This window comes from Bufo bufo, chromosome 5, assembly GCF_905171765.1.
Source record: "Bufo bufo chromosome 5, aBufBuf1.1, whole genome shotgun sequence".
NCBI lineage: Eukaryota > Metazoa > Chordata > Amphibia > Anura > Bufonidae > Bufo > Bufo bufo.
This window is the reverse complement of record NC_053393.1, coordinates 220,414,803-220,442,714: the sequence shown is the minus strand read 5'-3', so window position 1 is coordinate 220,442,714 and position 27,912 is coordinate 220,414,803. Positions and strand designations below refer to the sequence as shown.

The 27,912-nt window shown below is 44.6% G+C and overlaps 1 protein-coding gene across 4 annotated transcripts in view; it reads left to right on the top strand.

Moving 5' to 3' along the window:
* ULK4 (unc-51 like kinase 4) overlaps positions 1-27,912 on the top strand; it is an 837,710-nt gene that overhangs the window by 547,371 nt on the left and 262,427 nt on the right. For all 4 annotated transcript variants that reach the window (XM_040432903.1, XM_040432904.1, XM_040432901.1 and 1 more), the window contains exons 33-34: positions 1,011-1,174; positions 12,042-12,140. In XM_040432903.1, the coding sequence (XP_040288837.1) occupies positions 1,011-1,174; positions 12,042-12,140 (263 nt within the window). The remainder of the gene's footprint in view (positions 1-1,010; positions 1,175-12,041; positions 12,141-27,912) is intronic.

Here is a 27,912-nt window from a genome sequence, read left to right as displayed (position 1 = left end):
TGCTGGCTTCTGTTCTGTTGTCCGGGTTCTGTTTTTCTATCTGTGCTGGCTTCTGTCCATATGCCTGGATTCCTGAAGCCTGTATGCCTGGGTTCCTGAGGTGTGTTCATCTGCCAGTGCTCCTAGTTCTCCTTCATGCCTTTATTCTTTCTTAGCTTAGGAATTGCATGTACTCCCCCTGTCTGACCTCTGCATTGTTCTTTTTTTGTGCACTGCCTTTTTCTCTGGTGTTTTGCACTGGTGTTTCTGACCTCCGTGGATTAGCTGCCAACTACACTGGGATTATTCCAGTAGATAGAGGCCTCATGGCTCCCATTTAGTGAAGACCAGATCCCTGTAAGGGTTAAAGGGTGAAAAGCATGGGATGGTCAGGAGAACACTTTTAGGACTAGCTGAACGTCAAACTGGAGTTTAGCATAATGGTTCCACAACCATTATCCGTAACAGTTTGCACGGATTCTGTCTTTAAAAGTTTGCACAATGAGCTACCAGGAGTTCACAGATAAGTAGATGTCAGAGCAACAGCCTGAGGATTAGGTGTGAAGCTAAATACAAGACACTCTGCATACAGACTGAAATGAAAGGGGTATTACGGTAGGTACAAGTTATTCCCTATCAGATTGGTGGGGGTCCCAGCTTTAGGAGAACAGGGGCCCGTACCCCCTGCAGGCCCCTTGCTGCTCCCCTAAAATGACCATATCATTGACCGCTCCATTCATTTCTATAGGAGTTACGGAGATAGGACCCTACCGATCTGATAGTTATCCCCTATACCCCTTTAACCCTGTAGAACAAAGACACCTGAAAATATTATTTTAGCCCAAAATGAGTAAAATGCAATAAGAAAGAAAGAAATGTGGCCCCAAAGGTGTTCATAGCCTTTAAATGTTTGTCCGGAATAGCCGTATGTGCTTAAGAATGTGAATGTTGAATTAACGTTGCTTTTTTATAACATTACTTTGCATATTCCCTTTTTGATCAACATGTTCAATTCTGTTTTATAAATGCAGGGTTGGTCCATCATGTTTCAAACTTAATTGTGGAAACAGCAGCTTTATATCTGGACAATGACAAAAGCCGGCTGAAAGCTGCCAATGCCCAGCTTCTTTCACTGCTTGATGTGCTGCATTGTATTCTGAAATATACATCTGGTGTAGTGCGAGTGGTCATTCAGGTATGGGGAAAAAGTTGTTTCTATGCATAAAGATGATGAATATACTATTCCATTAGTATTCCATTAAAATATTCTGTATACACAGTACACTTTACCAAACTGTGTGTAAATTCAGTGAGGCAGCGGAAAGGCGGAAAAAAGATGACAGATAACATTAGTTCTCCTTCAGCTTTCCACCGGCCCTTACATTGACTATTCTATATTTTATAGACAAAAGTGCTATGCCTGTAAAGGAATGTCAGTTCTATTAAGATCTCAAAAATGACAAACAATGTCATCCATAGTTACACATTTCCATATGATTTTTGGTCTCCGACATAATATGAAAATTGAGTAAAATGCTTGAGAGGTACAGAGAGAGCAGAGTTTCTTTTAGATGTTCCAGAGGACTTATCATAAGACAGTTTTCCTTAAAGGGAATGTGTCATGTCTTTAATGTTAGCTTCATTAAATAGAGTGCAGAATTTCGTGTGTGCTTTATAGCAGCTGAAATAAATGTTCAAATAGACTGCTGAAGTACAACCCTGACCCTCCAGAGATGATGGCATGGCAAGACAAGAGTCATATCTGAGGTTATACTGTATTGTTTTGCTCTCCTGCTTTATTTAGGCCTTGAGCAGTACAATGAAGCGGTCATGAGATCCCTCATCTGCTGCTTAGTCTATACCAGTCTACACAACAAAGCTGACAAACGTCACAAGGACAGTATCCATATTTTGCGGATTCATGTTTTGCGGACCACAAAATACATACAGTTGTATGAATGTACCCTTAGAGGGAGTCCTTTGTACATTTTTACAAAATTTTTGTGTGTGTGTTGTAGGAAGGAACAAGGGGTCGTCATTGATGGGCAGTATGTGTCACCGAGGTTCCTGGCCTCGGTGAGGTAAGAGCCGTTTTTTCCCCTGAAATGTCATAATTGCAGTCTGACACTTCAGCTGGTTAGTATGGCTGTAAAGCTGATCCGGGACGGCTCTTACTAGGAGTAGCCAAAGTGCTGGGTGGGTGGCTACTCCCCACATTCCAGGCTGGGTCTTGGGAGGCTTATAAAAAGCAGTCCGCACTGTCAGGTGGGGTGGATTATCCTCCATCTCACATGGAAGCTGTGGAGTCTCTGTGTTTTGGGATCTGAATATGTGTGCCGTGCTAAAGGGCTGAGAGCTGCATGCTGGAAAACAGGCCCCTAAAGCCTGCTGGGGACCACTGATGAAAAACTGCTAACAAGGTGAATGTTTTGTTCTGTTGACTTTCCATGGTGGGAACGAACACCAAGACTGCGAACTGTCATTTTGTTTTGCCTGTTTTGCCTGTTTTGTCTTGAACTGTTTAAGTTAAAGACTTTGTGGTTGCCTCTATACTGCGTCTGCTAACATGCCTACCAGAGCGAATCCCCACAATTGGTGTCAGATGTGGGCAAACGCAGTGAGGCTGGCCTGAAGGCCGAAAAGTTTTAGTTTTTTTCCGGTCACGGGTGTATGTCCTATATTAAGCCGGCAAGGTTACGACCCGTGTCCCCTGACAAAATGGAGGCCGTCGTAAAAGCCCTCATGAAGCTAACTTGCAGCAGCGGGAGGCTGACAAGCAGCAGCAGGAAACCAACTAGCTGCTATTACAGCATGGGATGGCGTTACAAGCGGCAGGAGCATCTCAGAATGTCCACAATGCCCGGAAAGCTGTCCGTGCAGCGATCCCCAAGATGACCCCTGCAGATGACGTCGAGACCTATCTGGCAGTGTTCAAAAAGGTGGACATATGGGAGAAGCTACCCCGAAACCAATGGGCTGAGATTGTCGCTCTGTTACTGGCATCCGGACCCCAGCAGGTTTTTTTGACTTACCAGATGTGCAAGGGGCTGACTACCTGACCGCAAAAGGTGAGATTCTGGCAAGACTGGGGGTGAATGTGTTGGTCCCGGTGCATCAGTGGGAATTTAACCTGACTGAACCCGCCAGACCGCAGTATTATGATCTGCTACATTGGTTGCAAAAATGGCTGCAGCCTGACGTACTGAGGCTTTGCCGTTCCCTCTCCAGCACTGGATCCACCAGGTGTCTCCTGGTAATGCCCTAGAGATGGTTGACCTGGTGGAATGCTATGAGGCCACCAGAAATCTACAGGGGGGTTCTTTTGGGAGGGGGCCAGTTAAACCCCAGGAAATCTCCACCCTCGACCAGGCAGCTAGTGCCAGCAAAACCCGCTCGGGATATACTCCCTACGAACCCAGCACCACTGGTCTGTTGGCGGTGTCAAGAGCGTGGTCACATAAGGGCCGACTGTCCTCATCGGGGGGAACCCATGGACACTAACTTTGGCTACCGCCCCTCAATGTATGCCAGGAGGCTGTGTGCCACCGGTACCCCCGAGACGATAGACAATAGTCACCTATGCCAGGTACAAGTGGGAGATACTTTGGCGGTGGCACTGCTTGACTCAGGGAGCCTGTGTCACGGTAGGTGAGGGAAAGGAAGCAAACCAAATACAACAAAAGCAACAAAACACCAGGATAGGCCCCAAAGCTAGGGAAAGGTCACCACCTGACAATCCCTGAGCCTTTCCCTGACTGCTGACAACATGAGCAAATCCTTAGGGTGGAAGTGCTCATGCGATGGAACCTAAGCCTAGCTGAAACTGAAGCAAACCCTCAGCTAGGGAGCTGGAGATAAGACAACCGGTTCCTAGCGCAAGGTGCAGGAACCAGCATCTTCCTGAGGCCTAGCCAGAACACACAACAAAAAGGAAGGAGTAGGACTTAGCTTAAGACGGACGGGGAGCTGGAGATCCCTCAATGTCTCCGAAGATCATTTTGGTACATGCACAGCACCAGGACCCGACTCTATCTCGAGCCTGGGAAAATGTGGTAGTAGTCGAGGGTGAGCCGCAACAACGGGGGCCGAGTCTATGTTCCACTGTTTTATGGTTCAACAGGAGATGCTGTATCGGGTAAATCAACTATGGGGTGAGCATATTGGACAGTTGGTGCCCAATTCGTATCGCAAGCTCGTGTTGGAGTTTGCCCACCAACATGTTCTTGGGGGACACCTGGGTCAGCAGAAAACATAGGACCAGATTCTACAGTGGTTATACTGGCCCAGTGTGTTCAGAGAGGTGGAATAGTATTGCAAGTATTGCCCAACCTGCCAGATAACCATCCCCCAACCATATTTCCGTAGTTCCCTGGTCCCTCTCCCAATTTTTGAGCTTCCATTCGAGCGGCTCGCTATGGATCTCATAGGCCCAGTACCGAAGTCCGCTAGAGGGCACCAACACATCTTGGTAGTCCTGGTAATACCCGGAGGCTGTGCCGCTGCGATATACCTCGGCCAAACTCATAGCCAAAGAGTTAGTGGAGATGTTTTCCCAGGTGGGCCTACCTAAAGAAATTCTGACCGACCAGGGGACCCCTTTTATGTCAAAAGTCATGCGGGAACTCCGTAAACTACTACAGATCAAACCGTTGCAGACGTCAGTCTATCACCCGCAAACAGACAGCCTGGTAGAAAGGTTTAATCAAACCTTGAAAAACATGTTAAAGCTGTGGTGTCTAAAGATGGAAGGGATTGGGATCTGCTACTGCCCTATTTCATGTTCGCAGTGCGAGAGGCGCCCTTTGAACTGCTGTATGGCCGATATCCGCGTGGGTTTTTGGACATAGTTAAAGAGGCGTGGGAACAACAACCCACACCGCATAAAAGTGTGATTGAGTATGTCACTTAAATGCAAGAGTGGATGGAGACAGTGTTGCCGCTGGTTAGGGAACATATGTAGGCAGCCCAGCGAGCCCTACAATCGCCAGGCTCGGGTTTGGAATTTTAACCCGGGAGATCGGGTTTTGGTTCTCATGCCGACGGTGGACAGTAAGTTCCTGGCTAGGTGGCAGGGGCCCAACGAAGTGCTCGAAGAAGTTGGAGAGGTAACCTACAAGGTACTCCAGCCCGGGCAGAGAAAGCGGGAGCAGGTGTACCATGTAAACTTGTTGAAACCGTGGAAAGATAGGGAGACCAGTACGGACAACAGCCCCCAGCCGGGTTTTCTGGGGGTAGAGTTTCCAGTCCCACGGTCTAATACGAGGGAAGCAGTTGCCACGGTAAAGATTGCTGACAACCTTTCCTCTAAACAGACTCAGGAGGCCAGGGAGTTCGTCAGCAGAAACACGGATGTGTTTTCGGACCTCCCTGGATTGCACTTCTATCTCCAACATGACATTGTCACTGAGCCTCAGGCAAGAATCCGGTTGAAACCATACCGGGTTCCTGAGTCGCGGCGACAAGCTATCTCGGAAGAAGTGCAGCTGATGTTACAGGTAGGTGTCATCGAGGAGTCAAAAAGTGAATGGGCCAGTCCGATAGTCTTAATACCCAAGCCGGATGGGACATTACGACTCTGTAGTGACTTCCGCAAACTTAATGAGGTTTCCAAGTTGGACTCGTATCCCATGCCCTGAGTGGATGGGCTTATTGAGAAGTTAGGCCAAGCTCGGTATTTTTCTGTGTTGGACCTCACCAAAGGGTACTGGCAGGTACCCTTGATGGAGGCTGCCAAGGAAAAAAACGGCTTTCATCACACCAAAGGGGCTGTATCAGTACAAGGTATTTCCCTTTGGTCTATATGGCGCTCCCGCCACTTTTCAAAGGCTAATGGACATTGTACTCCATCCACAACGTCGGTACGCTTCGGCATACCTGGACAATATCGTTATCCACAGCACCGACTGGGAAAGTCACCTACCTAAAGTACAGGCGGTAGTGAACTCCCTTAGAAAGGCTGGCTTAACCGCTAACCCAATTCACTGTGATAGCCATGGTAAAACCTTCAGCTTGCTCCTTTCCAGGCTTGTTTAGATGTTCTTTTGCAAACTTATAGGCTGAATTTTGTGGTCAAGAGTGGGTTCTGATTTGCCTTTCTAGCAATCCTACAAGCAGCTGTCACCAAAATTTCTCTTGGTCTTCCAGACCGTTTCTTAAACTCCAATGTTAACTGTAATTTCATAATTACATTTTGAACTGAAGAAATGGCAAACTAAAGGTTAGGGGAGTCTGGGTGTTTATAAAGCTTTGAAATTTGCATCACCTGGCCTTTCCTAACAATGACTGGGGTTAAAGGGGTTCTGCACTTTCATTTAACTGATCTATCCTCTGGATAGATCATCAGCTTCTGATCGGCGGGGGTCTGATGCCCGGGACCCCCGCCGATCAGCTGTTTGAGAAGGGAGCAGCGCTCACGCCTTCTCACTGTTTACCGCCGGCCCACTGACATTACGACTAGTATCAACTAGCGTGGGCGGGGCTAAGCTGTGTTCACAGAGGATAGATCATCAGTTAAATGAAAGTGCAGAACCCCTTTAACCGTAACAGACTATTTAAGGTCTTAGACTTCAGTCTAAGTTATCTGATCACTCAAATCTCCTTGTGTTCCCCTACTTTTGCAAAGTACTCCTTTCCCTTTTTCACTCTAAAATTGTACAAGACCAAATAATATGCAAAATAATACACTGATATTGAAATCAAATGTTCAAAAGTGAGTTTCATCTTTAACTGTTTGCCTTTTGGAGATCATTTTATCTTCAATTTGCTTAAAGGGGTTTTCCAAGTCTTTATAACTGATGACCTGTCCGGGACCGATACCGGGCATTTGCACGAGTACATGTACTCGTGCAAATGTCCCCGATACCACTGCCGATACCTGTGCGCCGCTTCTATGTGTCTGTGTCAGTCCGCAGCCTGCCCCTGCACCTCGCACAGCTAACAGCTTCAGAGGGCAGCAGCAGGCACTGTGTAATAGGAGCCGACAGTGGAAGCTAGCTCCGCCCCGCCCTCCAACCAATCAGAGACTCACAGCACAGGGAGCGTAGTGCAGGGACTCAGAGAATCGTCTGACAGTTTATTAGTTAAAAGAATCTAATGAGTCAGAGACTGTGTCACCGAGTCCCTGCCAGACTTCCTGCTCTCCGGCTCCCTGTAAGTCCGTCCGGGGGAGGGGGGGGCATTATTAGCATAGCATGTAGTGGAGCTGGGTGTGTACAGGGTGCATGTAGCAGAGCAGGAAGTCTGGCAGGGACTCGGTGACACAGTCTCTGACTCAATAGATTCTTTTAACTAATAAACTCTCAGACGATTCTCTGAGTCCCTGCAATAACTATACATTGTAATTACATCAGTCTGCCCACTGCATTCACTGCAGCAGAGCTGTGTTTGCCAGGAGCGAGTCCCTCCAAAGGTGATAGTGTCTGTCTTCTATGGCCCTGGTCCTTCCCTTCCTGCTTGCAAGCTGCACATTGATCTCTAAAAGCAGGCATTAGGGCAAGAAGAAATATACATTACTGTATGATGGCCACAAGACTATTATACTGAGGAGGGGGGCTTCAAAAATTGTTTTCCTGACTCCTTACAGTAGCGTCTCCTTGTGGCCGCCCCATACAGTGTAACGTCTCCTTGTGGCCGTCCCATACAGTATAACGTCTCCTTGTGGCCGCCCCATACAGTGTAACGTCTCCTTGTGGCCGTCCCATACAGTGTGACATCTGGCTGCCCCCATACAGTATAATGTCTCCTTGTGGCCGCCCCATACAGTGTAACGTCTCCTTGTGGCCGCCCCATGCAGTGTAACGTCTCCTTGTGGCTGCCCCCATACAGTGTAACGTCTCCTTGTGGCCGCCCCCATACAGTATAACCTCTCCTTGTGGCCGCCCCATACAGTATAACATCTCCTTGTGGCCGCCCCATGCAGTATAACGTCTACTTGTGGCCGCCCCCATACAGTGTAACGTCTCCTTGTGGCCGCCCCATACAGTGTAACGTCTCCTTGTGGCCGCCCCATACAGTGTAACGTCTCCTTGTGGCCGCCCCATGCAGTGTAACGTCTCCTTGTGGCCGCCCCCATACAGTTTAACGTCTCCTTGTGGCCGCCCCATACAGTGTAACGTCTCCTTGTGGCCCCCATACAGTATAATAGTGGCTGCTTCCATACAGTATAACGTCTCCTTGTGGCTGCCCCCATACAGTATAACGTCTCCTTGTGGCTGCCCCATACAGTATAACATCTCCTTGTGGCTGCCCCATACAGTATAACATCTCCTTGTGGCTGCCCCATACAGTATAACATCTCCTTGTGGCTGCCCCCATACAGTATAACGTCTCCTTGTGGCTGCCCCCATACAGTATAACATCTCCTTGTGGCTGCCCCCATACAGTTAGTAATCTCCTGGTGGCTGCCCATACAGTAACGTCTCCTTCTGGCTGCCCCATACAGTATAACGTCTCCTTGTGGCTGCCCCCCATACAGTGTAACGTCTCCTTGTGGCTGCCCCCCATACAGTGTAACGTCTCCTTGTGGCCGCCCCCATACAGTGTAACGTCTCCTTGTGGCCGCCCCCATACAGTATAGCGTCTCCTTGTGGCCGCCCCCATACAGTATAACGTCTCCTTGTGGCCGCCCCCATACAGTATAACGTCTTCTTGTGGCTGCCCCCATACAGTGTAACGTCTCCTTGTGGCTGCCCCCATACAGTATAACGTCTCCTTGTGGCTGCCCATACAGTATAACATCTCCTTGTGGCCCCCATACAGTGTAATGTCTCCTTGTGGTTGCCCCATAACAGTATAACGTCCCCTTGTGGCTGCCCATACAGTATAACGTCTCCTTGTGGCTGCCCCATACAGTATAACGTCTCCTTGTGGCTGCCCCCCATACAGTATAACGTCTCCTTGTGGCTGCCCCCCATACAGTATAACCTCTCCTTGTGGCTGCCCCCATACAGTATAACATCTCCTTGTGGCTGCCCCATACAGTATAACGTCTCTTTGTGGCTGCCCCCATACAGTATAACGTCTCCTTGTGGCTGCCCCCCATACAGTATAATGTCTCTTAGGAATGTTATAGTTCTGTTTTTGGGCCTTTTGGTTGGTCAGTGGTCAGAAAATACATGTGTGTGTATTTTATTGTTAAAATTAGTATCGGTAATTGGTATCGGTGAGTACTTAAATAAAAGTATCGGTACTCGTACTCAGTCTTAAAAAAATGGTATAGGGACATCCCTATACTCTATTATAACACAGAAATTATACAGATAATTGATTTGTATTACTTTAAACATATCCTTTACCTGTTTTTTATAATTAGATTTCAAACAGTGATGCACCTAATATACAGTCAGGTCCATAAATATTGGGATATCAACACAATTCTAGCATTTTTGGCTCTATACACCACCACAATGGATTTGAAATGAAACGAACAAGATGTGCTTTAACTGCAGACTGTCATCTTTAATTTGAGGGTATTTACATCCAAATCAGGTGAACGGTGTAGGAATTACAACAGTTTGCATATGTGCCTCCCACTTGTTAAGGGACCAAAAGTAATGGAACAATTGGCTTCTCAGCTGTTCCATGGCCAGGTGTGTGTTATTCCCTCATTATCCCTATTACAATGAGCAGATAAAAGGTCCAGAGTTCATCTCAAGTGCACTATTTGCATTTGGAATCTGTTGCTGTCAACTCTCAAGATGAGATCCAAAGAGCTGTCACTTTCAGTGAAGCAAGCCATCATTACGCTGAAAAAACAAAACAAACCCATCAGAGAGATAGCAAAAACATTAGGCGTGACCAAAACAACTGTTTGGAACATTCTTAAAAAGAAAGAACGCATCGGTGAGCTCAGCAACACCTAAAGACCCGGAAGACCATTGAAAACAACTGTGGTGGATGACCAAAGAATTCTTCCCTGGTGAAGAAAACACCCTTCACAACAGTTTACCAGATCAAGAATACAAAGGGTTCACCACAAGATGTAAACCATTGGTGAGCCTCAAAAACAGGAAGGCCAGATTAGAGTTTGCCAAATGACATCTAAAAAAGTCTTCACAGTTCTGGAACAACATCCTAAGGACAGATGAGACCAAGATCAACTTGTACCAGAGTGATGGGAAGGAAAGAGTATGGAAAAGGAAAGGAACTGCTCATAATCTTAGCATACCACCCTCATCAGTGAAGCATGGTGGTGGTAGTGTCATGGCGTGGGCATGTATGGCTGCCAATGGAACTGGTTCTCTTGTATTTATTGATGATGTGACTGCTGACAAAAGCAGCAGGATGAATTTTGAAGTGTTTCAGGCAATATTATCTGCTCATATTCAGCCAAATGCTTCAGAACTCATTGGACAGCGCTTCACAGTGCAGATGGACCCAAAGCATGCTGCAAAAGCAACCAAAGAGTTTTTTAAGGGAAAGAAGTGGAATGTTATGTAATGGCCAAGTCAATCACCTGACCTGAATCGGATTTTGCATGCATTTCACTTGCTGAAGACAAAACTGAAGGGAAAATGCCCCAAGAACAAGCAGGAACTGAAGACAGTTGCAGTAGAGGCCTGGCAGAGCATCACCAGGGATGAAACCCAGCGTCTGGTGATGTCTGTGTTCCAGACTTCAGGCTGTAATTGACTGCAAAGGATTTGCAACCAAGTATTAAAAAGTGAAAGTTGATTTATGATTATATTTATGCCCTATTACTTTTGGTTCCTTAACAAGTGGGAGACACATATGCAAACTGTTGTAATCCTACACCGTTCACCTGATTTGGATGAAAATACCCTCAAATTAAAGCTGACAGTCTGCAGTTAAAGCAGATCTTGTTTGTTTCATTTCAAATTCATTGAAGTGGTGTATAGAGCCAAAAATATTAGAATTGTGTCGATGTCCCAATATTTATGGACCTGACTGTATGTAGGGAGGTATGCTGTCTCCACCAGATTTTTTATCTGGATAAAAATAATCCTCACAGGTGGTGATGTATGCCTCCTCCTTAGGGAACACAGTGGGTGGGCATATACCATGTTAATATATACCTGTGGGGTTTATCCAATATATTAATGTTGGATAGGCAATAATCAATAAGGTGTATGTGAGGCTCTATTCAATTGGGAGTATGGCATTGTTATCTGCCAGTTAAGGTGCTGAGACACTCAAGCTATCCTATGTGCTTATTCTGTATAATTCCTCAGACCCCCTTCTTTGATCAATATTAATTCCAATCTGGCGCTCGTTTTGTCCCCTCTGTTAACACACAATGGTCCTCCCAGGCGATGTCTGCATATCCGCTTTTTGATCCCTATTGTTACCAACGTTCGTGTACAGTAGAATCGCCTCGGAGCTTTCCATCAGTCTCCGATCACATGACAATGGGTGGGCGAGGCCTTGTTGGCGTTGGGAGGGGTTATGCGAAAAGAAATGCGTCGAGCCATGCATAATGAATGATTAGCATAATTAGTAACCAACTGTAACGAGCATTTAGCGGCAAGGAGAGTCTGATTAACCCTTGGCTGATGTCCAGTGTGCTTTAGCTCGACTCAAGCTGTATTACCACACAGCAAGAGTGGAGTTTTTGCGGTGTAGATGTCACACTGCTGTTTGAAGATTACAAAGTCAGTCTATTTGGGTTACAATAGGCAAATGGGTGTGAATTAAACCCTAAAGTGTGCTACAATTTTATCAGTGTTTGCAATTGCGCACCTTGAAACTTGATGCTCTTTTGCTGTTTGGTGTCCTGCGGGCTTACCTTGCTTTGACACCCGAAGTTAGCATTACCACCACTGATGGTGATTGGTATTGTATGTTTAATCTCTCTCAAGTTTTTTACTTAGTAATTGCGAGTAAAGTTTTTTTGTTTTCAATGTGAGCGTCCCCCATATGACAGTGAATTGAATTTGTATTACTTTGTATTACTTTGCATGCTTTAAGGTTTCCTTTGTCCTATTTTTTATTATCTGTGCTATACAGGTGAAAATTAGTTATGACACATTCTGCCTTCCACATCAACGATCCTAAACATTCAGTGTGAATTTATCAAAACTTTGAAAATCTATTTGCATTTCTAGGCTCAGAAGACTGGACAAAGTGGAGACACGCACACAGCGGAGGAACTTCTGATTGTGAATAAACCTTTGACAGATTTAATCAGTTTGCTTGTTCAGTTGGTAAGTTGTTTTCATCTCATCATCTTTACATAAATCTATGGATGTTCCCCTACACGTTTTTTAGCATTAAAAGTATTTGTGTTAGGGTATTGTCACACTTTTTTACTGCAATATTTCTTAGCATATGAGCTTTAGGGGCTTAGGTGGAAGATTGAGGTTGGTGTCTGATATTTATTTACTAAAGCCAACGGTAAAATTAAAATAAGTTTTAGTATTGTTAAAAAGTGCCAACCTTGCTCCTATAGAAGAGCTCAATAGCCTAAATGGTGGCATGGAATAGGATCACAGATCCAGGGTCATACTTGGGATTTTGTCGAGCAGAGTAGGTCCATACGAACCCACATTCATTTTATGTGCACATTGTTTATGCTATGGTCAGATTTTCCATTGACAACCAGGGAGACAGTGTTTTGATTGGAGTTCATGTGGATGTCATTGTGGAATATGTACCAAACAGAGTCATCCACATGCTTTTAACAGGCTAGCCTAATGCCCACTTAGAAGTGCTGGACACATGCTGCTTGTCCAGAGTGGGTGATAGAAAATACATCATGATCGACCTCTGGTTATTGCGCTAATGTCTAATTTAAAGAGTTTTTCACAGATAGGGCTGCAATGCCAAGCAAAACCGCAATACAATGTATGGCACTGGCTGTGGTCAATGATCATATAAAGAGGCAAGCACCGTGCCCTTATCAAGCAGCTGTCGCAGGAGTGTCGGGAGTTAGACCCCCACCGATCTTAGTTTGATGACCCATCCCTTCAAATTTGTTACCTAATGAAGCCACTGACCCAAACTCAGCTGTTAGCTTTTAAAATAAAAAAAAATGAATGAAAAGTAAATCTAAACCCTTTATTATCATCTCATTTTAGGTCATGGATTCTGTGCTTATTAATTTCATAGTACATTTTTATTTAGTCTGAGTTTTGTTTTTCGGATACAGTTAATTGATAAAAGTCTATCTGCTGGAAGCCACCACTAGGGGGAGCCTACTGCTACTGTTTTATCATTATGTTTAATGTGCACATGGTATGCAGTAAACTCCTAAACTCCTACTAGTGGTGGCTGCAAGCATCCAGAATGTTACCATTGAACTCTATGTAAGACTACATTCACATGCCTAGAAAACTGTCCCATAGAAGTTAATGAGTCCCCTCCAGTATATTTTGTCTATGGCCCATGGTGGCGGCCGTAAAGCATATCTCCATATGCTGTTACAACAGCTCTGGCAATATGGCTGCCCCATAATCATGTTTAGGAAATATAATAAAACAATGTACAATCAGAAAATAAAAACAGCTTAGAAGTAAAGAATATATGTCACTATCTGGTTTGAACTGGCAGAAAAAAATTATAGGTGACACATTACCTTTAAATGGATGACTTTTTTATATTTTTGGTGAGCTTAGAATACTTAGTTTTGTTACTCTACTAGCGCCTGCTTTTATTCAAATTTGTTTTGCTTGTAGCTCATCCAAAGGTTTCCCAAAACAAAGTGATTATACAAAAATATCCTTTCTAAATTATGTGTATTACTCATTTTTCCCGCATGTCAAGTCACCTCTCATTAAAATATTCATTTTCTTGCTTTTAGTTAAATTTTTTTTTTTAAATGAATGGTTTAAATCTAGTGTAAGTGACCTTTTTAAAATGTCACTCTTAATCACATTCCTTTGTTGTGATTTTGGTGATTTAAAGAGGACCATTCACCACTCCTGACATGTCTGTTTTAATAGCATTCCCCATGTAATAACAGCTCTGGAGCATCTATTCTTATGGCTCTATGTTGTGCCATTCTTGTATTATTTCTACTAGAAGTTATAAATACATTACTATTAGCCTTCAGTAAGGGTACAGAATTTTTTCTTTGATATATTACAAACTTTCTTACATTCACCTGTACTATCAATTTACGGTATGCAAAGTTGTATTAAAGTACAGTGATTATTAAAATATTGATCTTATATAGTTCTAAAAAATTATCTAAGCCTTTTTTAAGCTGTCGACTGCTACTGCTGTGACCACCTCCTGGGGTAAACTATTCCACAGATTCATAGTTCTTTTAAATGATTCATTTTTTGTGTCATGTTAGTTAATGTTGATACGTTATCCATTTTTTGAGCTATGAGCTAAATTATTTGATTGTGCTACATGAAAGGGCCACAATAAAACTGTGACAGGGACACATTTTCTGATATGGTGTATATAATGCTCTAGTATTTCTCTACTACACATTATTTGTCACATGGTGCTGGGAAAGCCCTGGTGGTGACAGTTCCTTTGTGACTTTCTTTTAAAAGACTGTAACTTCTATGACCTGGATTTACTTCTTGTAGCCAGGATACAGAGGACAGGAAAACTTGACATATATATACAATTTATGGTCTGAAGTCAGCCAGTAGTCTTGTTTATCAGACAAATCATCACTTGGCACAGGACTAGTGCAGACAGTGCTATAACAAATAGATTAGAGCTCACAGGATTTGTTAGCCTTTAGCTCTTCCCATCACTGGTTTAAATTAATCAAAGGTCCAATGCAATGACAAATGAATTGGACATGGAGAAGATTTAAGGTGATATGTAGTGCCTCGCATTACAAAATACTAGCAAAGTGAAATTGAAGTCTTGCTTTAAAAGAAAATGTAACCCAAGCATCAGCCATAACTTTAAAACCATCTGCCTAATATTGTTTAGGTTCCCCTTGTTCTGCCCAAACAGATCTGACTCATTGTGGCATGATCTCCACAAGATCTGTGAGTTTTTGTGAGGTGAGATCTTCGTAGATTGGGCTTGTTTTTCCAGCACATCTCAAATATTTTATATTCAAATGGATTCAGGTCTGGAGAATTTGAAGGCCAAGCCAACACCTTGGACTCTTTGTCATGTTCCTCAAACCATTCCCAATTTTGGCAGTGTGGCTGGGTGAATTATCCAACAGGAGGAGGCCACTGCCATTAGGGAATACCATTGTCATGAAGAGGTATACTTGGCCTGCAACAATGTTTAGTAACGCCAGGACCCAGGGTTTCCCAGTAGAACATTGCCTAGAGCAGGGATGCTCAACCTGCGGCCCTTCAGGTGTTGTAAAACTGCAACTCCCATCATGCTCGGCTGTAGGCTGTTAGCTGTAGGCTTTCCGGGTGTAACGGTCACGTCCCTAACTTAGGATATGTGCAGGGAAGACAGACAAGACAAAATACGGAGCATGAACGGACCGGGTCAGAACCAAGAGAGCTACGCAGTACAACGGATTAAGCAAAGAATGGTCAGGAGAAGCCGGGGTCAAATACCAGGGGAGTAGCAAAGTACAAGAGGAGTCCTAAGAGAGTAGTCAGGTGGGAGCCGAGGTCACAAAACCAGGATGTATGCGCAGTACAGGAGGACAGGCAGAGATCGTCAGGGAACAGGATCAGGTAAATATTCAGTAGTCCAACAATTAGCAGGAACCTAGAAATTAACAGGCAACCTGTGGCCAGCAGGCTGCCTGTATTTATAGTGGGGAGTGAGGGTCATGTGACGTGGCCAGCGTCACATGACCGACAGACCAACCAGTCGAGCTCCGAGTGATCAGCTCGGCGCTCAAGGCAGACTAGGAGCAGGGGAGCACCCAGCTAGTAAAGCCGCCCTGGGAATGAGGTCAAACACAGAACCTCATCCAAAAGCTAAGCAAACAGTTCTGCGGGCAATGGGGACCGAGTGCACCTTCGGAACCCCGTGACAGTACCCCCCCTTTTCGAGGGGCCACCGGACCCAAGACTTCAGGCGATGGCTTTTCAGGGTGTTCTAAATGATATTTATGAACAAGTCTAGGAGCATGAACCTCCCTGGCAGGTACCTCAAGATCTCTCTTCAGGTCCATACCCCTTCCAGTGAATCAGGTACTGCAAGGAATTACGCACCTTCCTGACATCCACTATTTTAGACACCACATACTCGACAGCATCATTAACAAGAACCGGCGGAGGCGAGGCTTTCGATGGTACTACCGTTCAAGAAAATATTTTTTAAGTAGAGATTTATGAATGTGGAATGACTCGGGCAGCTCCAACTAAATGATACCGGGTTAATCACCTCCGTGATCTTATATGGACCATATAAACGAGGAGCAAATTTTCTAGAAGCTACCTTGAGAGATAGATTCTTGGAGGACAACCATACTTTATCCCCAACCTGAAAGTTCACCCCCCTTGAACGTCTCCTATCGGCCTTGAGTTTTGAGAACTTTGAGCCTTTTCTAGGTTCGATTTGAACCCGGGCCCAACTGTGCACAGTTTCGGAGGAGAGTTTATCAGCTTCAGGGTTAGAGGAGGAGACGGACGACCTAAAAGAAAAACGGGGATGAAAACCATGGTTACAAAAGAAAGGGGAGACCCCAGAAGAAGAATTGACACGGTTATTCAGAGCAAATTCAGCCAACGGAAGGAATTTGACCCATAATTGCTGGTCATCAGCAACATACAACCTCAGGAATTGTTCCACAGACTGATTAAGGCGTTCAGTCTGCCCATTACTCTCAGGATGGTAGGCGGAAGAAAAAGACAACAAAATTGTACATCTTTGACAGAAGGCCCTCCAGAATTTGGACACAAACTGCATACCCCTGTCCGAAACAATATTTTCCGAGATGCCATGGTAAACGACAATCTCTCTCACAAAAATAGATGCCAGGGTTTTAGCATTCGGAAGTTTAGACAGGGGAATGAAATGAACCATCTTGCTAAACCTATCGACCACTACCCAAACCACAGTCTTACCCTCCGCCAGCGGTAGGTCAGTTATAAAGTCCATCGAGATATGGGACCAGGGTCTACTGGGAATGGGTAGGGGTCGTAGGTTACCAGCAGGGCGAGTCCTAGGTGTCTTAGGACCTGGCACAAACCTCACAGGCTGACACGTAGGACTTGACATCCCTGGTCAGAGTGGGCCACCAATAAGATCTAGAAACCAGATCCTTAGTGCCCTCAATACCCGGATGTCCACAAAAGGCAGAATCGTGACACTCACCCAACAGCTGGGACGAAATTGTACGGGAACAAACAACTTATCTGTTGGGGTGGATACCGTGCCAGATGTTGTTCAGCCTTAATGCGAGCCGAGATATCCTTAGAGCCGCTAAGAAGATGTTTGCTGGTAGGATGGATTCAGGCGGCATCTCAGTGGTTGAAAAGCATGGAAGCTCCGAGATAATGCGTCTGCCTTCACAGTTTTTACTTCCCGGCCTGAACGTAAGTGGAGAAATCAAAACGGGTAAAAAACAGAGCCCATCGGGCTTGTCGGGGATTCAACCTCTTAGCGGACCTCGAGAAACATTAGGGTTTTTATGGTCAGTGACAACAGTTACTCGATGCCTGCCCCGCTCCAAAAAATGTCTCCACTCCTCAATATGCCCATTTAATGGCCAACAGCTCCCTATTCCCTATGTCGTAGGTTTCTCTCCGTGGGAGAGAATTTCCCTGGAGATGAAGGAACTACGGTCTCAGGTTAGTGAGGCTAGCAGGACCTTGTGAAAGGACTGCATCCTGCGCCGTCCTCGGACGCACTCCACCTCCACAATAAAGGGTCTCTCTCCTGATCAGGCTGGATCAGAATGGGAGCGCTACTAAATGCCTTTTTTAATGTTTCAAATGAAGAAATGGGCCTTGATAGACCAATTTCTCCAAATCCGCCCCTTTCTTAGTAAGATCGGTTCAATGGCTTAGGCAATTACAGAAAAATTCATGATAAATTTACGGTAGTAATTAGCGTAACCCAAAAACCGTTGTAAAGCCTTTAAGGATGAAGGCCCTTAACCCATTCCCTTAATTGCTAAAACCTTACCAGGATCCATCTTAAAGGCGTGAGGAATCAAAACATTGCCCTAGAAACAGTTCTCCTGTAACACCAAAGACACATTTCGCTTGCTTAGCGGATAGCTGGTTCTCCCTCAACACCTCTAATACTTGTTTGACATGGGACACATGAGATTCGAAATCAGAGAGAATATCAAAATGTCGTCAAGATAGACAATAATAAATTTACCCTAAGACTCCCTAAGAATATCGTTCATTAAGTTTTGGAACACAGCTGGGGCATTGCTGAGTCCAAAAGGCATCACCTGATATTCAAAGTGTCCTATCGGAGTATTGAACGCTGTCTTCCATTCGTCTCCCTCCTCGGATTAGATTGTATGCCCCTTTCAGGTCAATCTTGGAAAACCAGGTTGCCCCCAAAACCTGGTTAAATAAATCCGGAATCAATGGGAGAGAGTATCTATTTTGGACAGTGATTTTATTTAATCTCCGTAATCAATACAAGGCCTAAGACCACCATCCTTCTTTTAACAAAGAAAAACCCTGCTCCCATAGGAGAGACTGAAGGTCTAATATGCCCTTTAGCAAGGCTCTCCTTAATATAATCTTCCATAGCCTTGCGTTCGGGCCCTGAAAGATTATAAATTCGACATTTAGGAATTCGGCACCCTCAATTAGCTCTATGGCGCAATCATAAGGTCTATGGGGGGGTATGAACCTCTGGAGTAAGGGACGAGAACACATCAGAATATTCCTTAATAACAGAGGGTAATGTATTAGACCTTACTGAAACCCCAGCCTGGACCACGGACAAGCATGAGTCACACTTAGTCCCCATTTCACCAACTCTCCTTTGGACCAATCAATTGTGGGGTTATGTAAACGGAGCCAAGGCAAACCCTAGTACCACCTCAACCGTAGGTTCTCCAGGACTAGAAGAGAAACATCTCTCAGAGTGGCACACACCCACGACAGAGAAATTTCAGAGGTACATGACCTCACCGTACCACCAATCAGGGGAGTAGCATCAATAGCCATGACATGGATAGGTGTAGGTAAAGCAAACATTGAAATACCCAATTTACAAGCAAACTCAAAGTCAATAAAGCTGGCCGCTGAACCGGAGTCAATAAAGGCCTTACCCGCCACTTATTAACCCCCAGAGAAATTGTTATTGGTACCAAAAGCTTACCTTTAGAAAAATCAGGTGTACCTGGTCTTAGGTTGTCTTGCCTTAGAAGACTTGTCAGGAGAGGTTCCCTCTTAGGACACTTGTTGATCCAATGGCCAGATCTCCACAGTAGAAAGCATCTCTCCGCGTCTGCGACGAAGATTACCCCCGGGTCATGCCAACCTGCATGGGTTCCTCGGTGGAGACCTCAGTGTTGTCCCTGGAAAAGCCTCTGGCTGGACCACCATCTGAGAACAGAACTGTCGTTCTTGTCGTCTCTCTCTAACTCGTCTGTCCAAGTCGACAACTAGGGTCATCATCTCCTCTAAGGTCTCAGGAATTGGTAATTGACAATAGATCTTTAAATTATCAGATAGACCAGACCTAAACTGACTCTTCAGGCTGGTTCATTCCATCCTGTAGGGGGACACACCACCGTCTGAATGGGGTGCAATACTCCTCCGCAGGGAGTATGGGCCCTGAACCAGTGCCCTAAGACTTCTCGGCAACCAGGGCCCTGTCGGTTCGTCATAGAGGGTACCCAGGGCCTGAAATAAAACCCTCCACAGAAGTTAGACAACTGGCCCCAGGAGGTAACGAAAATGCCCAGTCCTGGGGATCACCTTGTAGTAGAGAAATTGATAATCCCCACGCGTTGGCTCTCGGGACCGAGGACACGGGGCGCAAACATAAGTAGAGTTTGCAATTCTCCTTAAAGGAGAGAAACCTCTTCCGGTCTCCAGAAAAGGGGTTCTGGGAGCTTGATCTGGGGTTCAAAATATGGACTGGAGACAGAGGAGTGGAAGAACCTTGCCCTAACTCACAAGAACGGAGTTTCTCTCCTAGCTCCTGCACCCTCTGTGTCAAGTTAGAGACATGGTCAGTCAGGGTAGTAAGAGGATTCATGATACAGTGGTTATTGGGCCTGTTAATCTGTAACGGTCACGTCCACACACACACGGGGGGAAGGGTAGTGACCACTGCGCTCCACCCCCTACCCCTGGCCCTGCCTACTTGCCTCACGAGTCCTGATGACAGGGGACAACTGGACGGCAGTCCCTAACTTAGGATATGTCAGGAAGACAGACAAGACAAAATACGGAACATGAACGACCGGGTCAGAACCAGAGAGCTACGCAGTACAACGGATTAAGCAAAGAATGGTCAGGAGAAGCCGGGGTCAAATACCAGGAGAGTAGCGAAGTACAAGAGGAGTCCTAAGAGAGTAGTCAGGTGGGAGCCGAGGTCACAAAACCAGGATGTATGCGCAGTACAGGAGGAGCAGGCAGAGGATCGTCAGGGAACAGGATCAGGTAAATATTCAGTAGTCCAACAAATAGCCAGAACCTAGAAATTAACAGGCAACCTGTGGCCAGCAGGCTGCCTGTATTTATAGTGGGGAGTGAGGGTCATGTGACGTGGCCAGCGTCACATGACCGACAGACCAACCAGTCGAGCACCGAGTGATCAGCTCGGCGCTCAAGGCAGACTAGGAGCAGGGAGCCACCCAGCTAGTAAAGCCGCCCTGGGAATGAGGTCAAACACAGAACCTCATTCCAAAAGCTAAGCAACAGTTCTGCGGGCAATGGGGGACCGAGTGCACCTTCGGAACCCCGTGACACCGGCATGCTGGGAGTTGTAGTTTTGCAACAGCTGGAGGCCGCAGGTTGGGCATCTCTGGGCCTAGAGCATTGCACTGCCTCTGACAGTTTGCCTTCTTCTCATATTGCATCCTGGTGCCATCTCTTCCCCAGATAAACGATGCACATGCACTTGACCATCCTCAAATAAAAAGATAGGAGTTTGACCTAGGCCTTTTGCATTGCTTCTCATGTAAGTTATTTATTAAGTGCACAAGGGTCATTATGGGACAGTCTAACCAGTCTGTGACTATTAGCCACTTACACAACAAGTGCAGTTGTGTATTTTTGACACCTTTGTATCGTAGACAGCATTGGGATCAGACCAGACAGGTTAACCTTCACTCCCCACTCACATCAGTGAGCCTGATGCCACTGAAATACTGGCAACTACAGGTGCGGCCCGTACTTGCCATTATTTTACTCTGCATGCAGTCCTGCAGCTGAGCTACGCTATGATGTATAGGTACAGGTGCAGCCTGGCAATTAGTGGTAATCCAGGCCTTTGAGGAGGACCAAAGACTATTCTAGCACATATCAAGTCACCAGGATTATAAATATGGCAGGTGGTAATTTTGTACTGAACCTAAGAAGCTTCAAGTTGTGCCTTTTAGAATCACACAAGGTTTGCAAGCTAATGCGGGGCAACATAAAAGAAAGTAGTTTTTTTGGAATACAGGGTGCTTTAGTCATACACAGTATGTACGGTTTTTGCTAAGGTTTATACTCTAAAGCAGAAAAAGATCAGTTAGTTTGCGAAAGATGCCCTTGAAAATATTGATAATTGAGGGGTTCTCAAAAGGCTGGCTTCACATATTAAGTTTTTAATGCTGTTTTTTGTTTCCTTTTTAAGACCGTTCCAGAAGTGGATACAAAAGTATGAAAAGTGATAAAAGAAAGACTTCTCTGCTCTTTTCTATCCACTCTGCTCTTTTGTATACATAAAGCCCCCCAAAAATGGCATGTGTGGATTCAGCCTACAGCCGGCTATATATTTGAGATATTTTTTGGCTGGAAAGCATGTGTGGCAAACAGACTGCATGCTCTGCTCTGCACTTTTACTTCGACATGCCATGCTTATTTCATGGAGATAGTTAACCCTTACAGGACACAGCAAATTTAACAGTGACTTTTAGGGGGGGGTTTCTTCCCACCTTCCAAGAGCCATAACTTTTTTATTCTTATGTTGACAGCTGTATCATTTTTATTTATTTTTTTAGAAATGAGTTGTATTTTTAATAGCACCATTCAAAGGGGTATTCAAGCTTTTTGATATTTGTGATCTGTCCTCCATCATCTATCAGATTGGTGAAGGTCCAACACCTGGCACCCCCAAAATCAGCTGTTTTCATCAGCCGCTAGTGCCAGAAACGAAACAGTGGACTGAGCCGGAAGCAGATGGCTCCTTACACTTAGTTGTGGCCATGTGAGCAATCTGTAGCTCAGCTCCAGGAGATGGTCATTGGGTGTGTGGGGTGACTGCCACCGATCTCATATTGATAACCTATCCGAAGAATAGGTCATCAATATCAAAAAGCTAGAATTGAGAAACTGGAAAAAAAAATTGTCAGATGGAATGGGAAAAAAAACATGCAATTTTGCCATTGTTTTTTGTTTTTCATTGTTATGGTCTTCATTATGTAGTAAAAGTGACATGATAATATATTCTGCGGGTCAGTATGATTATAGCTAGGCCAAATTTATAAAGTTTTTATAATATTTAAACATTTTTAAACTTAAACCTTTAAAAAAAAAGATCATATTTTGACACCTATAAGTTTTTTTTATTTTTTATTAATGAAGCTGTATAAGGCCTTGTTTTTTGTTGGACTTTATTGGTATTATTTTGCGGTACTTTTTTTTTAGAAGCGGATTGACCAAAAAATTGAAGTTTTGGCAGTGGGATTTTTAGTTTTTGTTTTTCGGAATTCACTGCGCGTGATAAATAACATGATATTTGGACATGTTTTGAAGCTACAAAAACAATTATGCTACTTTATATATATATTTTTTAACAGGAAAATTATGTTTTTTTACTTCTAATATTTTTTTAATATATATATATATATATATATATTAAACTTTTTTTTTGTCTGCCTTGAACCTGTATTAGCCTGTACTAGACTACCTCCAGAAGCACAGTGTAATAGGAGTCCTAACAAGCTGCCATGACAACCACTCAGAATTCCGCAATTGGTTAAGATGGCCATACACATTAGACGAACATCCGCCAAATATGCCCATTTCAGCGAGACCATCTAATATGTATGGGGATGTCCTTACTTTCTTTAGACGATGAACTTCAACATGCCTAATGTTTTGTTTTCAAAGGATAAGCCACCGCTAGAGGTATCTGACAGTGGCTTACTCCCCTCTCCCAGTTGATAACACATACCTGCTAATTCAAGCCTTTATAATCCAACGAAATGCCATCTCTTAGGCTAGAATGACAGTCGTAGAGTTGGTTTTCTTCAAATCCAAAACTGAAATCTTCTGAAAGGACCAGAAGTAGTTGGTGCACCCCACCTGGTAGTTATCCATTTGGTGATTGTTTCCCCCAAGCCATTTATCAATAATTAAAACAGCAGTGTATCTCCATGTACTTTGTTGAAGAAATGAAAGTTCCAACGTTGGCTTGAAGTGTCACTCATTAGACCATGAAACTTGACAGCTCTGAACTTTAGTGTTATTAGTTAATGAAAGCTATTACCACTGATCTCCTTTCATCTGACTTATATTATTAGCACAAAAGTCACATAAAATCTTTCCGTGTTGAAGCTTATATTTTCAGCTTAAAGTCTAGACAAAGTTTAATGACTATGGGGGGCTCTAACATTTAACTGGACAAGGCCTACTTTTCTATTCTTTTTGTTATAAGAAACACTTTGGTTTAATCATATTAGTATAGGGTTTTTGGTGCCTAATCAAAGTGATTTAATATTTCAGCACGCCTCATTTGTCTTTGAATTGATTTCTGGCGTAAAGACTGTGTGGTCATTAATTAGTTTATGGAAGCTCTCCCGGTGGCAGTTCTTTTCCGTACATCATGTACTTATACCTATGAGACAATGTTGTGTTGGCAACCACTGTATAAAACACACCAAATGTTTTGTACCTGTTCTTGAGGAAACCTTTTTTTTAATATATCTTTTTAAGGCATACTGATTCAACAGGGGGAGATACCCTTTTCTAGACATCCCTCTTTAGCTAGAACTGACATTTGTGGCAGCCATGGCTATCAGTTCTGGAGAAGCTTCAGAATTCGGTGAACAGCCATTGTACTAGTCAGTGCTATGTAATGCTTAAAGGGGTATTTTCATTCCACAACCCTATCCAGGGGCTGGCAGAAAGCAGAGGTGGCCGGGATTATGGAAACAGCCAAACTCTGTGCCATGATGTTTCGGTAACTCCCATGAAAAAAAAAAAGGGTTATGTAAACGGTGAAACACAGCGAGCTTAAACTGGACCTGTAAACTCTCCTGACAAATCTGTTTTAGTAACGACTTGCATTCGCCAGTCGTGAATGTATTTACTATTGTATGTATTTACTAAAGGCACAAAAAACTAGCATACATGCTTTGCACAACATTTATCAAGTGTAGTAGACACTTTTCTTACCTTTTTGTGCCTCAGTCCGGCAAGGCAGTGGTTTTTCTGAAAGGGGGCATGGCTTAAATCGGACACCATGCGTCAAAAAATGTGCCAAAATTTTGGCGTAAAACTAAGAGAACAAATAAGTGGTGTAAACTGAGACAGTCTAAAAATGCACCAGATTTATCAACCGGCATCAGCCACTGTGACCAATCTGGGGCAGTTTAACTTTTAGTTTTTTTACTTTTAGGCCTAATTCACACGACCATATTTTCAGTCCGCATCTGATCTGCATTTTTTGCGGATCGCACATAGACCCACTCATTTCTATGGTGGCTGTACTACGAATTCTAAAACGTCCAATTCTTGGCCATTTTGCGGACAAAAATAGGTATTTTGACAATGGGGCCCCTTTGAAAAGTGTGAGATGCACATGATCGGTATCCACATTTTGCGAATCTGCGGTTTGGGGACCACAAAACGTATATGATTGTGTGAATGTAGCCTTAGTGTAACGGGGTTCCGAAAGTGCACTCGGTCCCCCATTAGCCGCAGACCTGCTGCTTAGCTTCGGGAGCGAGGATCTGTGTTTGACCTCGTTCCCAGGGCGGCTTTACTAGCTGGGTGGCTCCCTGCTCCTAAGTCTGCCTTGAGCGCCGAGCTGATCACTCGGTGCTCGACTGGTCGGTCTGTCGGTCATGTGACGCTGGCCACGTCACATGACCCTCACTCCCCACTATAAATACAGGCAGCCTGCTGGCCACAGGTTGCCTGTTAATTTAGGTTCCACCTGTGGTTTTGTCTTTCCTGGCGTACTTACCTCCTGCTGAATTCCTGACGATCCTCTGCCTGCTCCTTGTGTACTTTGCTGCTCTCCTGGTATTCTGACCCCGGCCTCCTCCTGACGATCCTCTGCTGACTCCTTTGGTACTACACGACTCTCCTGGTATTTATGACCCCGGCTTCTCCTGACAATTCTCTGCCTGCTCCATTTGTACTTTGTAGCTTTCCTGGTATTGACTCGGTCCGTTCTCGTTCTGTTGTTTGTCTGTCTGTCATCCCTGCACTTAGTCCAAGCTAGGGATTGCCGTCCAGTTGTCCCCTGTCATTAGGACTCGCGAGGCAAGTAGGTAGGGCCAGGGGTAAGGGTGGAGCGCAGTGGTCACTTCCCTTCCCCCTGTGTGTGTGTGTGTACGCGACCATTACACTTAGGCTAAGATATTTGTAAATCTGCCCCATTGTGTCTAAGTCACTGAACTGACTGGAAGCTCAGTTTTTATTTTCAAGTCGATCGACTAGTCAGACATACAATATATTAAATAGCTGATGAATTGAAAGTATGTTATTAATTCATTGGTTAATAAGCAGAGGCCATTGCTGATACAGTAGATATAGGGTTGTGGGTTGCCTTGCACAAAATTCTTGTGATGTTTGTATGCTGTATATAGTATTATGATGAAGGCATAGGTTACTTAATACGATATATATATATATATATATATATATATATATATATCAGTGCCTGTTAAATCGAGTGACTTGTAGTACATTGAAAAGTGCAATACTTTGATCTACAAATTTCAGAGATCCTATTACATAGCTTTGAAATTGATATCTTATTGCATCTAGTGAGTGTTTATTACTGCTTTTCACACATAGTGCTGGGAAATGTCACCAAACAAAGGACATTCAAATGATGAAATGCGTGCATGAATGACAAGCCCAGCAGCATTTATTAGTGAGCAAAGGACCACTGGCAAATATCGATTATATTAAAAATCCGACAGGAGTCAACTCGTTTACTGGTGTATGTCCTTAAATCTATTATGTCCAGCCGAGTGCTGAGACAGACTTATTTGTGCCCGTTGTGCATGATTCTTCTTCCCTGGAGCTAAATACAGATTATTATGAGGTCCTTCCTTCTCCTCTTAGTTTTATATAAAAGGGGTTATGCCAACATAAATATTGTTTACATTTAAATCCAGTCGATAATTCGAAAACATTTTTGCATTACACTTTGTAGGGATCAGTACTCAGAGTAGGGTTGGCAATGACAGATTTTCATGGAGACAGCGGGTTTCAAGGCCCAAACTCTGCTTTATTTGCTCACTTCAGCATGACAGAGTAATATCCAAGTTATAGCGTCACTTGGTGAAGTTATAGCACCAGCATAACATAACATAAAACAAAAATAAATACCTGCCCGTCTGGACTCTACCTAATACACAGGTGATTCCTGTCTCACCTATAGAGTCCTGGTCACAGCAGGGGAGATCCGGCTTCACACAGCCATTCATCAGCCTTCTGGCTATGACCAACATGATACATTGGGGGGATCACGGTTCAACAGTCCTCCTGACTGTGACCACAAGATGCATCTCTCCAGGCTTTACTCCTCCTTTTGGTCTAACAGCCCTCTTGGCTGTGAACAAGCAGAGCTTCTCAGGCTTCCTACAGGCATCACCTGGGACCACCTCGGGCTAGGGGAAAATCTGTAATGGAGGGGTGTGGACTGGAAAAATCCCTCCACCAAATCTATCTCCCAGTCCAAAGAAATCCAGCCCATATAAACTTAAACAAAGAGCTCCAGCAGACTATGCATCTTTCTGGATTTCAGCTATCTCACCCAGCTGAGGAAACGGGTGAGATATTCACTCCCTCCAGCACTTTACCGTAAACATCACAACAACTTATTAAAACAATTCTCCTATCACAAGATATTACAGGAATAATGTTAGTATAGCGCCACATCCTGTTTCTATTAAACAGTTTTTCTGTGGCCACCTCAGTAAATCTGCTGAGGTGGGCAAACATGCTCAATCAGTCTTGCTTCTCTCTCCTTTCTCTTGGCTATGTGCAGTGTAGGAGAGTACCTGGGGTGGTGGTAAACGGGAGGTATGTGCCAGCGGGGGTCCTGGCCCCGCTGGAGTAAGAGCCGGAAAAGTGCATTTTGCAGCGGTTACGCTGTTAACAACGGATCCGGGCCGGCTCTTATTGGGAGCAGACAGATATGCGGGCGGGTGCCTGTCTCCCCACGGTCCAGGCCAGGTTTTGCAGGGAAGGGTTAAAACCTGACCAGCAACAAGGGTGTGGTGCACAGTGTGGAGCTTCTGTGTTCTCTGGCTGTGAGAGTGAGGAGTGGAGGTGAGCTGGGCTGCGTGCTGAGGCCTGTAAAGGAGTGTGCAGGGACCCGCAGCTGAATCCAGGAGGGATCCATGTCCTGTGGCTAGGAGCCGGACCCGTGGACTTACTTCACCAAGGAGAAAAGGTGACATTACTCCTGGCTTTAAATAGACTTTGCTTTATGTGACGGAAACAGGCCTCAAGTAGCCTGCAGCAGGGACTTGCTGTGTTTGAACTTTTATTTTGCTGTGTGTGACCACCCTCCCTATGAACTGCACCGTCTTTCACAAATATGCACCGTGTGAATAAACAAAGCATTGTGTTTTACACCAAGACCGGTCTGTGTTGCCTCTATACTGCACTCGCTACCACTGCCTACCAGAGCGGATCCCCACAACTGGTGGCTTCAGCGGGCAAACAGCAGTGAGGCCGAAAAATTGTGTTGTTTGGACTGTAT